Source organism: Thalassophryne amazonica, chromosome 1, assembly GCF_902500255.1.
Source record: "Thalassophryne amazonica chromosome 1, fThaAma1.1, whole genome shotgun sequence".
Lineage (NCBI taxonomy): Eukaryota > Metazoa > Chordata > Actinopteri > Batrachoidiformes > Batrachoididae > Thalassophryne > Thalassophryne amazonica.
In genome coordinates this window covers 17096938-17109117 of record NC_047103.1, presented here as the reverse complement: position 1 = coordinate 17109117, position 12180 = coordinate 17096938, and the positions used below count along the sequence as shown (strand labels likewise).

The window sequence follows — 12180 nt, the reverse complement described above, 5'->3', positions numbered from 1 at the left end:
CGGGATTCTTCCTGCATCTCCCACGGCAGCAACTCCACGAGGGTCTCTCCTATGATCTTTTTGGTCCGGGCTCCCGTGCTGATCTCATCCACCGTTATTCCCCGCTTTCGCAGATCCTCTGCAGCCTGAATCGCGTTATTATAGAGCACACTGCCTGATGAATAATGTACTCGCATCTTACTTAACGGTGTCTGGAAGCGAATTCCATTCCCTTTCAGGGCTTTCTTGATGGGGATATACTCGCGTCTCTTTTTCTGCACTTCTGGCGCGTAGTCATGGTCGAAATAGACCTGCTTGTTTTGCACCTTTACCCCTTTTTTCCAAGCTGCGTGTAGGATCTTTTCTTTGTCGGAGAACCGAAGGAAGCAGACTATTATTGAGCGTGGGGGTGCGCTTGCAGGTGGGTTCAGTTCTGATGCACGATAAGCACGTTCAATGCAGAGGGCTCGGTCCAGGCCGATGTCAGCGCCCAGCTGACTTTTAATAAAATTTTCAACAAAGGTAGCAATGGATGTGCCCTCTAAGTCTTCAGGGACGCCGTACATCCTGATGTTTTTCCGCCTCGCACGTCCCTCCAAATCATCCACCTTGTCCTGCAAGATCCGCTGATTTTCTAGTAGTTGTATGAGGGTGTTTTTGACTCCGATGTCCCAGAGTTCCGAATCCGCAATGGTGTCCTCTACCTGCTTTACTCGCTCAGTCACCTGGTCCACTTGGTCTGCGGTGTCTCGTAGTTTTTGATTTATTTCTTTTGTAAAATCGACCATCTGTTTCTTTATGTACTCCCGAAATTCTGTGTGCAATTCCTTAAAGTTGTTTTTCAATTCGGCTCGGAGAACAGCCATTTCAGTCGCAAAAACATCACCCACAGCGCCGCGGATTACATCCAGGCCCTCGCCTCGTTCGCCATCTTGTCCCGCTGTTAGCGAACCTTCCGCGCCAGCAGTGACTTCGTTCTCCATTTTACCATCGGGAATGTTCCGTCGACCGTATCTTCCCTTCTTATTTTTGTCCCCACTCATTCCTATCATAGAATTTAGTAGTTTGACCTAAAATGCTGCTCTCGAGTCGGGGAAAATATGAGGCTAATGCCAGAGATCACTTTTATGCGGCCATACCGCGTTGCGCACCACCGGAAGTCCCAGGATAAGTGTTATTGACGTGTGGACCCCAAAGACAATAAGTTCTTTGAGCCTCATTAGCCTTCAAAGCAGTGCCAGCTTCATGCTGCATCATGAGTCAGGCTTTCCAACACAGCCATGTTATTAATAGCGAGGGTGCATCACATCTGTTTGCCAGGACGAAGGGTTACACCGCTAAACCTCATTGGCAGTTATTTGTGCAGCGTTCTCTACCTCAAGGGTGAATCCAATGACTTTGAAGCACTGCTCCACTGCGTCAAACTGCTCCTTGTTAAAGGTGTTGCTCACGATGTCGGGCCCTAGTTTAAGGTGCTCATTACACAGGTACCTGAGCAACCAAAAACAAACACACATGGCGGGAAGACAATTCATGGTATTACCAGAGGAAGAGAAAGGCTGAAGAATGTCCAACTTACTTTGGCATTTTACTGTCGGAGAGTTTGTAGTGAGCGAGTTTCTTCCTGTCTGCCAGACCGGCATAAATGGAGTAGAAGATGTGGAAGTTTTTCTCGCCTCTGTGGAGAAAGATAAAGACGGAGCTCTGAACTTTAAGGCTTTAAAGCACATGATAAAATTACCATCTGTACCATAGTTCTGTAAAGACCAAATCTGTCTCTATCATAGTTTGTCTGTCTGGTGAACAACTCAAAAACTGCACATAGTTATGTTGTCATTTGTTCTGGGCAACATGTACAATTAAGATTTTTCTCAGCAAAATTCTACCTCGAAATATTTTTAAAAAATTATAAATCCTCGTTTGTGCTAACATTAGTACATTAACATCACATTGTGTGACATTAGACTTTTCATGGTAATGTTAGCCCATTAGCATCACATTAATGTGATGCCAGCAAGATTTCAAGACACATAAAAAAATCACTGCTTTAAAGCGCTCCCCTCGCTCAGGTCCTCAGCCTAGCCTGTCTGGTGAAAAACTAAAAAACACGGATACACATTGTCATTTTTTCAGGTAAGATGTAAAATTATTTGAAGATGTGCAGTTACATTTTTCTTAGCGAAATGGGTACTTTATTTTTAAAGCATATTAGACATCCCGTTATCAGCAATGGTAACACTTAGCTCATGCTAATGGTACCTGCAATGTCATCAGCACTTTGGCATCACACCTAATGCTAAGCTATCGCCACAGTAATACAACATATTAAATCACAATTGTAACTTTACTAAATAAACAATGACACACACACACACACACATATATATATATATATATACATATATATATATATATATATATACACATACACACACAGTATATTGTAAATAAAGCCGCAAATTTGATACGCGATCCAGTTCGATTGTCACAGTAACGGTCTGATATGGGAAAATATCAGTCGTGAAATCAGCTAATCAGAGTGCGCGTACAGTCATAGCCATATAGGAGCATGGAACATGCATCAGTATTTTCCCAACAAATGTTCTAAGGGGAGCAGATGAAGAGGTATATATGGGCTTTGATATATTTTCTTAAAACATTGATCTTGATTCCTTTGATCCTGCCTTTGACATTTTGTCTTGTTCCCCTTGACCCTGATCAAGTAAGTCGAGCCTTTGATCCACAATGTTTGAGCCCTGACCATTGATTTTTATCCTATATTTGAAGTTTGATTCTGATTATTGCACCAAGCTAAGACAGAAAGAGGATACTGAAAGTATATCATCTTTGGCAGCATCCAAAGGTTAGGGATCAGGACTAAGGCCCCCTTCACACAGTACAAATAAGTACAACTCAGGGTGACTCACTGCGGAACAGCTCGTATGAGTGAACCACAAAAACATTGAGCCGACGAGCAAGCATGCATGATGCCACTGCGATGGTTCATGCATGCAGGAACCCAGTGTGAGCAGCTGCACAATGTGTAACCACATCGCGCAGCTGCTGTGAAAATAAAAAAATAAATAAAGAATACATGCCACCCACTGGATTCAAACCTGCACTTTCCAAAAGCTCTGATTACCAGACAGAAAAATTACCATTGTACTACCATTGCTGGCCTGTAATTGGTGCCGAAAAATGCCTGAAATCAACAAGGACATGAAGGATGTCTGGCTCCTGCAGCTCGGTGCAAAGGCGAAAGATGTTTTAAGTATTTCCACATAAGGACAGCAGGAAGAGACACACGGTTCATGGAGGAATGTTGTAAGTTCATGTCTTTCCAAACATGGAATATGCTCTCAAGCTGGGATGTCCAGGAGCAGAGTTCTTTACAGCCGCAGTTGTGGGCGGACATGCCCCCCATCCATTCAGCACCCAGACCAACGTGTCACTCTATGTGTTATGTGGTCATTCATTCTCGTTATTTGTTATGTAATTGCATACGTAGGTATTGTTGGAATTATTTATATAACTATCATGGCGGTGGGTTCAGTGTTTGTAATGTGTGCGCTGAACCGTCATCCAAATCAAATCAAATCAAATCAATTTTACTTATATAGCGCCAAATCACAACAAACAGTTGCCCCAAGGCGCTTTATTGTAAGGCAAGGCCATACAATAATTACGGAAAAACCCCAACGGTCAAAACGACCCCCTGTGAGCAAGCACTTGGCGACAGTGGGAAGGAAAAACTCCCTTTTAACAGGAAGAAACCTCCAGCAGAACCAGGCTCAGGGAGGGGCAGTCTTCTGCTGGGACTGGTTGGGGCTGAGGGAGAGAACCAGGAAAAAGACATGCTGTGGAGGGGAGCAGAGATCAATCACTAATGATTAAATGCAGAGTGGTGCATACAGAGCAAAAAGAGAAAGAAACACTCAGTGCATCATGGGAACCCCCCAGCAGTCTAAGTCTATAGCAGCATAATTAAGGGATGGTTCAGGGTCACCTGATCAAAAAGGAAAGTTTTAAGCCTAATCTTAAAAGTAGAGAGGGTGTCTGTTGCGTATGATTCCTGCTTCATGCGCAATTCAACCAAATTTGCAATATGTGTGAAGGGCCCTAAAGGTCAGGATTAAGGGTCAATCAGTATCTAAGAATGCTAGAGAAGCAATTAAAGTTCTCCAGAAAATACATAAATCAATCAAACTAAACAGAATTCTCTCTGGATGACTTTTTTTGTTCTGTTCAAACAAACTATTTTCACAAATTTTAAAATATCAGCTTATATGTTTTAGTAATGCTGTTGACCAAAAGAGTCTGTAACAGAGATAAAAATGGTCAAAAACCTTGTCTGAAATCTGAAAAAAACAACTACAAAGCAAAGAAAAGCGAACCTTGATGCAGTGCTCAGAGCCAAATCAAAGCCTCTGACCTGTCTGTTTGCTTTCTAATAGAAAACTCAAATCTGCCTTTGAAGCTCCGTGAAGGACTCTTGAGCAGCCACAATCTTAAATCAAACAGGAAATAAGCTAGGCCATCCGCTTGACCCTGCTCGCTCCCCAAACGCACAATAACAGAAAAGACAGATTGACTGAAGCGCAGGTTGAAGGCAAATGTTGACTGTTTCAGACGAAAGTGGAGGTAAAAGAAGAGGAGACAGAGTCCATTACGCGGTGCTGATCCACTCCTTGCAAGGTAAAAAATAACCTTCAAGGCAAATGTTCTCTCAGGACGCGTCGAGTCACAATTTACTTCTTTGTCAAGGTCGCTGTCAAACGAAGGGCAGAACAACATTACAGCACAATAAAGATCAGGCCCGTGCTGATGTCACAAAGAAAGAAAGGATATTTACGCTGCCTGGTGGATGACTCTGGATTTCTCCAGCAGGTACTCGGATATTTGCGCTCCGATCACTGTTCCTCCACAGGTGAACTTCATCTCCAGGTATTTGCCGAATCTGCTGGAGTTGTCATTGATAACGGTGCAGGCGTTTCCGAAAGCCTCCACGAGGCTGTTGACCAGCAGGATCTTCTCCTGGAGCGTCCGATTGTTGGCCTGAATGAAGAAAATTATTTCAGGAAGGGAAGTGACAAGAAAATAGAAGCATGCACCTGAATTCCTGCCTGCTGCCATTCTGTCCCAGTTACATCTATCAAAAGGTGAAAGTTCCATCCCCTGTTATTGTATTACTGCATTCAAAGTGAATTGAAATGGAACGTTCTTTTAAATGAAACTGGAGACCATGACTGGCAGCTGCTGGAGCCAGAAACTAGCTGATGACAGGATGCTGAAATTGCTTTGACACTGAAGTTTAGGAACTGAGTTGACACACTGGGTGGGAGGTTTTTTTTTTCCTGCAGCAATAGCTGGATTTAAAAAAAAATAAACAATCCTTGAACACCTCAAAGTCACTGAATACAGATGATTGCCATATCTGCTGGGGTATAAGTCATTTCTGTATTTTCTCCTCTTTAATTTGGGTATTTTTTTGTGTATTGTTCTAGTGTACTTTTTATCTTGCCAAAACAAAGTTTGTCAGTGTGTTTGTTTTTGTAATCGTATTTTTCACGTTTAACTCGCTCTGCAGCAGTTTACATTGCAGACTCTTGCAACTTCACATATAGAAACCCTACCAAGATACCTTTCAGCACACAAAAGGATCAAGCTCAAGGTCAAAGGTCAAGGTCACAGCAAGGTCAAACACTAAATTCAACTAAACAACTTCCCTGGTTGCAATTTTTAAATTTTGCCTCCATATTTGGCATGAACATAGTGATTGGCCTCGCCCATAAGCCATTACCTGGGATAGGCAATTGACTTTGACCTTCAGGGTTTCGCTTGAGGTCAAAGGTGACCTAAATTAGGTAAAATTTAAGATTTGAGTAAAACATGTCTTGTAATACACCAAATTAAAGGGCTTGATGGGAGGATCCAGAAAATATCAAAAGATGTAAGTCATGATGGAAAATATGCAAAATTTAGATTTTTTTTAAGCGGGTCAAAAAGCATGCAAATCATCATTGCGAACTCTTGTACGTTCACATGTAGCAGTCCTATGGAGACACCTTTCAGCACACAAAAGGATCAAGGTCAAAGTCAAAGGTCAAGGTCAGAGGAAGATCAAACACTAAACCCACACACACAAAAAAACCTATACTGGTCGCAATTTGTGCTTTTTTGCCTCCATATTTGGCATCAATATAGTGACCCTTCGATTTTGCAAGTTCTCCCACTTAGAAATCATGGAGGGGTCTGAAATTTTCATCTTAGGTGCATGTCCACTGTGAGAGACATAATATAAAAAAAAATAAAAATCCAGAAATCGCAATGTATGATTTTTTTTTTTTTTAGAATTTATTTGTATGTCACTGCTGCAAATAAGTATTTGAACACCTGCCAATCAAGAAGAATTCTGGCTCACACAGACCTGTTAATTTTTCTTTAAGACGCCCTCTTATTCTGCACTCTTTACCTGTATTAATTGCACCTGTTTGAACTTGTTACCTGTATAAAAAACACCTGTTCACACACTCAATCAGTCACACTCCAACCTGTCCACCATAGCCAAGACCAAAGCGCTGTCTAAGGACACCAGGGACAAAACTGTAGACCTGTACAAGGCTGGGATGGACTACAGGACAACAGGCAAGCAGCTTGGTCAGAAGACAACAACTGTTATGATTATTTATTAGAAAGTGGAAGAAACACAAGATGACTGTCAATCTCCCTCGGTCTGGGATTTCCTGCAAAATCTCACTTTGTGGGGTAAGGATGATTCTGAGAAAGCTCAGAACTACACAGGATGACCTGGTCAATGACCTGAAGAGAGCTGGGACCACAGTCACAAAGATTACATTAGTAACACATGATGCTGTCATGGTTCAAAATCCTGGAGGGCACCAAGGTCCCCCTGCACAACCCAGCACATGCCCAGGCCCGTTTGAAGTTCACCAGTGACCATCTGGATGATGCAGAGGAGGCATGGGAGAAGGTCATGTGGTCAGATGAGACCAGAATAAAGCTTTTTGGAATCAACTCCACTTACCATGTTTAGAGGATGAGAACAACCCAAAAAAACCATCCCAACCGTGAAGCATGGAGGTGGAAACATCATACTCTGGGGTGCTCGTCTGCAAAGGGGACAGGACGACTGCACCGTATTGAAGTGAGGATGGATGGGGTCATGTATTGCGAGATTTTGGCAAACAACCTCCTTCCCTCAGTAACAGCATTGAAGATGGGTCATGGCTGGGTCTTCCAGCATGACAATGACCCCAAACACACAGCCAGGGCAACTAAGGAGGGGCTCTGTAAGAAGCATTTCAAGGTCCTGGAGTGGCCTGGCCAGTCTCCAGACCTGAACTCAATAGAAAATCTTTGGAGGGAGCTGAAACTCCAAACCTGAAAGATTTGGAGAAGATCTGTATGGAGGAGTGGACCAAAATCCCTGTTGCAGTGTGTGCAAACCTGGTGAAAAACTACAGGAAACGTTTGACCTCTGTAACTGCAAACAAAGGCTACTGTACCAAATATTAACATTGATTTTCACAGGTGTTCAAATACTTATTTGCAGCAATAACATACAAATATATTATTAAAAAAATCATACATTGTGATTTCCAGATTTTTTTTTAGATTATGTCTCTCACAGTGGACATGCACCTAAGATGAAAATTTCAGACCCCACCATGATTTCTAAGTGGGAGAACTTGCAAAATCGCAGGGTGTTTAAATACTTATTTTCCTCACTGTACATGTAACTATGTCCATTAATATGCACTGTCCCATTTCAAATAAACATCGTATATACATATACATACACAGAAAGGCGGGCAGCGTAGCAAAGGTGCAGATGAGGGCAAGGAAAAAATACATAGTCAGGAACAGGCTGAGGTCAAAAGGCACGGAGAGACACAATATCACAGGCTGAGACAGAGTCCAGATAAACAGAACGAGGTCAAAAGACATTGGGCCTCATGTATCAAAGTTGTGCACTTGTGGCGTAAATTTACGTTGTAAATTTGAAGTACACCAAAGTTGCAGTGACATGTATCAAGCAGTGCGCACCTGCCCAGTTCTGGCGTACGCCCGACGTGACCTTGATAAATGCGGCGGGTGAAAACAATCGTAATTATAATAAACACGCCCATAAATATTCAGACTCCGCTTCAGACACACCCTCATTTTCTGACATCGATGCCAGGAAGACGGCAAAGAAAAAGAACTTCAATCACGACGCGTGCCAATAGAGCGTCAAAAGCGGCCGTTGTATTAATTGTTTCGTAGTATAATCAAAAAAGTGTTAGGTCCCTCATTTATCGCGGGAGTTACGTTCTAAAAATAGCCCGTAATACGCGAAACCGCGACGTAGTCAGCGTTATTTTTTACAATTATTATAGAAGTTTCAAAGCTGTAAAACCCCTGTAAAACCACTTTATACACTTTCTCAATCAGGCATGAACATTTTCTCACTTTTCTCTCGTGTGTAAACACTCTCAAAGTTCAACCTTAGTAGAAAAATAAGACCAAACTGTTTTCAGGCCCAAACATTTGTTTGAGAAATAAAAATAGAACGTTTTCCTATAAATTATTATGATGGCTTTTAGAACTAACAAATTTAATTTTAACGATCAACCTACGAGGTTGGACACATGAGAAATTATTAATAGTGACTGACCAGTATTTCACAGATCGCGTCTCTGCGTCCTGATGCCGCGCCTTTTTCCACTCACACCTCACTGCAGGTGTCTGTTTCCGAGTGACAAACACAGTTATGAGTAGTTGTTGGCGCTCTTTTTTCTTCTGGGCGAGAAGATTCTTATAAACAGACACGCAGAACACAGAACACTGTAAAAAAAAGGCATGCAAAATTGGACTAAAAACTCCGCGAAATGGCGAGGCTGCAAAAGGTGAACGGCGTTATAGAGAGGGACCACTGTATTCTCTTTTCACATGTCAATAATTCTTGACATGTGGATATTTGCTCGCTCAATTAATAAGACACGCCTAATTTTTCAGATTTCTTTATTCTTAAAATGTATTTCTTTATTTATTTTATTGTGACAAACGAATGGAGACGACACAACCTGATTGCAGCACGGGCGAAGGGAATGACAACACTACAGTTGTAATTATTAATTTCATTGTCTAAAAAGATCACACCACATAAAGTTAAGCTCAGTGCTGCTCTGGCTCCAGGCTCGAAGTCTGGAGGAAAAAGGCGAGCAGCGCTTTCTTTGCAGTCAGCGCTGTGGCCACGGATCGTGCTCGATAGACCAGCAATCCCGCAAAAGCGGGATTTGTATTGATTATTATGTAGTATAATCAGGAAAGTGTTATTTATGTAACATATGCATTGATTTGTATAATGGCACTGTTTATCATGTTGATCATTTTCATTTTTATGTGGATTCCAGCGCTGGTTCATTTTGGTGTATAATTTACACCACCTCTCGACCTGGTGTATATTTTCAGCGCAGTGTAGGCCAACGACCACATTGATAAATGCCAAGTAGCGCAGCCATTTTGGCGTTCACCCCATATACGCTCAAATATCGCCGTACGCACGTTGATACATGAGGCCCATTATGAGCCAAACGAGATGAGATCAAGGCTGGAATGAAGATACAAAAGATCAATGAGCTGGCACCGCAGCGAGGGAAGTGAGGACTTAAGTAACAGGTGATGTAACAAGGTGCACGTGTAATCGGGGGTTCTGGATGGAGGTGTGGTCTGGTGAAGCAAAGAGGCAGGAAGAGAGGCAAGAGAGAGAGGGTGAGTGAAAACGAAGCAAGAGGAGTCAGTCAATGAAAACCAATGGTGAAAGTATAATGTGCCCACAGACCAACAAAAGGAAACGTGAGCAAAATAATGGGCAAACTAGGAAACAGAGTGACAGACCTAAAAAGAGCACAAGAATAATAAAAGACATAACTAGAACCAAATCTGAATATGACAGAAGTATAAATCTACTCTCAAACACAGAAAATAAAATAGAACAGATTATAACGCAAACTAGAACAGAACGTGGCTGAAGAATAACTAATAACCATCACAAAATATCAGAAACCAAAACAAACTATGGAATGTCCAGAAAATAAAGAAAGAACAGAAACAAAACAAGAACCTACAGGAAAACAGATAATGGAATGACTAGAACAAAAGATAAATGATCACAGGTGACAATACCAAAAACAAAAAGAACACAAAAAGATAATAAAATGCCAAAGATACATAATACAGAACCAGAGAAAACATAATACAAAATGATCATAAAAGGGCAACCAAGAGGATGAAATAAGGGGAGGCAGACGACAACATAACCGCGCCCTGAGCCAGGACCCACCCTGACAGACTAATACTGCTTTAGTTTGTCAGATGTGTGCTACTTGCATGCAACACCTGACTTTATAACAACATTAATCTGATACTATCTCATCAGTTTAAAATTTGTGTCCTGTCCAAAGGGTAATCGTATTGTTCGCATCATATGCTGTGCATTATAAGTGTGAATTCACGACATGAACCTTGCAGATACTTAAGACTGAATTTATAATGCATATTTGCATGTTTACGACAAATTCTCTCGCACTTCAACAAAGTAATCATGCCCCCATCAAGTCAGTCTGGCAAAACTTCTGGAGCTGCCGTCATTGATAAGAAACAATAAATATATTCTGATCTTGTTAGAGTTTAATCTTCCTCAAGTGTGACATTGTCACTCAAGAGATTGTTTTAGCTTAAATGACCATCATTCTTTCAGAAATTGTAAACCTCTGCTCTTATGGCGAGTAGCTTCTTGTCAGTCATACATATTTTTTTGAACGGATTTGATTTGAGAAGGACAGTTGATTTGCTCACCTTCCCAAGAACTGTTAGCTGCTGCACCAACAGATGGGCGCTCTCTGTTTTTCCGGCTCCACTCTCACCGCTGATCACGACACACTACACAGAAGTCAGACAGATACTGTAGAATGCAAAATATAAGCACTTTTAATTGTGACAAAAGCAATTCTACCATAAAATAAGATGTGCACCAGTTTCTAAATCGTTTTATGTCAGTTATAGGGTTGTGGAAACCCACAAGTTAGGTGCTTTTGTTGGCAAGGAAGGGTTGACTGACTGAAGGGGAAATTGTGATTATCCTTCAACACACTAAACCAGTATTATCAAAATAACAAAGATTAAGGGTGTGAGGCACTACAAACACACTACAAACACTGTGGCTGTGTTGTGGGGAGTAGGATAATACCTGGTCGGCATTGTAGGTCACCATGGACTGGTAGGCGAGATCAGCCACAGCGAAGATATGCGGAGGGTTTGCTGTACGCTTCGCTCCAATATACATCTTGGTATACTATGAAAAGAAGGCGATTGGGGGAAAATTCCCATTTAATACATGAGCATAGAACTTCAGACATTTGTGAGGTTTTCCATTACTCCTCACAAGTTGTTGGGGAAATTTCTACCAAAGTAGCTGTCTGCATGTAGGGCAGGGGTGGGCAACTTGTTCCAGAAAGGGCCAAGAGGGTGCAGGTTTTCTTTGCAGCCACTGACTCTACCCGGTGATTTCACTGATTAATATCACTTTGAGCAGATGGAATCAGTTCATCAGTGAAATCAGTGGTTGTTTCACACCTGGATCAGATGAGTGACTGATTATTGATAGACTATTTATACCCTGATAATAATTATTACCCTAGTCAGGAACAGGCTGAGGTCAAAAGGCACGGAGAGACACAATATCAGAGATAATAATTACCCTGATAATTATACCCTGATAATTTCTGTTCATGTATTGCTAGATACTTGTGTGCCGTGTTTGTCTGTTGCCTTGCTTGCCTTGTTTTGCCTCGCCAGCTTCCACAGCCACCTTCGATGATCCAGGCAGGCTCCAAGAGGATCAAACCTCAATGCCACCCTGTGACCTTGACTGAGTCTTCCAGCTGTGCGGTTAAGACACCGAAGCGTCCCGCAGCAAAAACTCAGGTAACCTGGCCTCCCCTCTAATTCCCGTATTAGAGTGAACTGTCTTTTCCTGATGTTCCAGATGATTTCGGTACGGCTCCCAAGCGGACCTCGATCCTGGCTCTGACTACCTGCACAGCAACGTCACTTTGGAACTCCTTGGCTCTTGGGGCAGAGTGTGTCTTGACTACACGCCAGTTAAGTTTCTCCTTGTCTCAGTGAGATCCCATTCTC

At 42.1% G+C, this 12180-nt stretch overlaps 1 protein-coding gene across 1 annotated transcript in view; it reads right to left on the bottom strand.

The window, feature by feature from the left end:
• myo3a (myosin IIIA) overlaps positions 1 to 12180 on the bottom strand; it is a 182750-nt gene that overhangs the window by 83206 nt on the left and 87364 nt on the right. Inside the window, exons 13-17 of the mRNA XM_034166350.1 lie at positions 11231 to 11335; positions 10840 to 10923; positions 4832 to 5034; positions 1559 to 1657; positions 1356 to 1470 (exon numbers count right to left, since the gene is read on the bottom strand). Coding sequence (XP_034022241.1) covers positions 1356 to 1470; positions 1559 to 1657; positions 4832 to 5034; positions 10840 to 10923; positions 11231 to 11335 — 606 coding nt within the window. The remainder of the gene's footprint in view (positions 1 to 1355; positions 1471 to 1558; positions 1658 to 4831; positions 5035 to 10839; positions 10924 to 11230; positions 11336 to 12180) is intronic.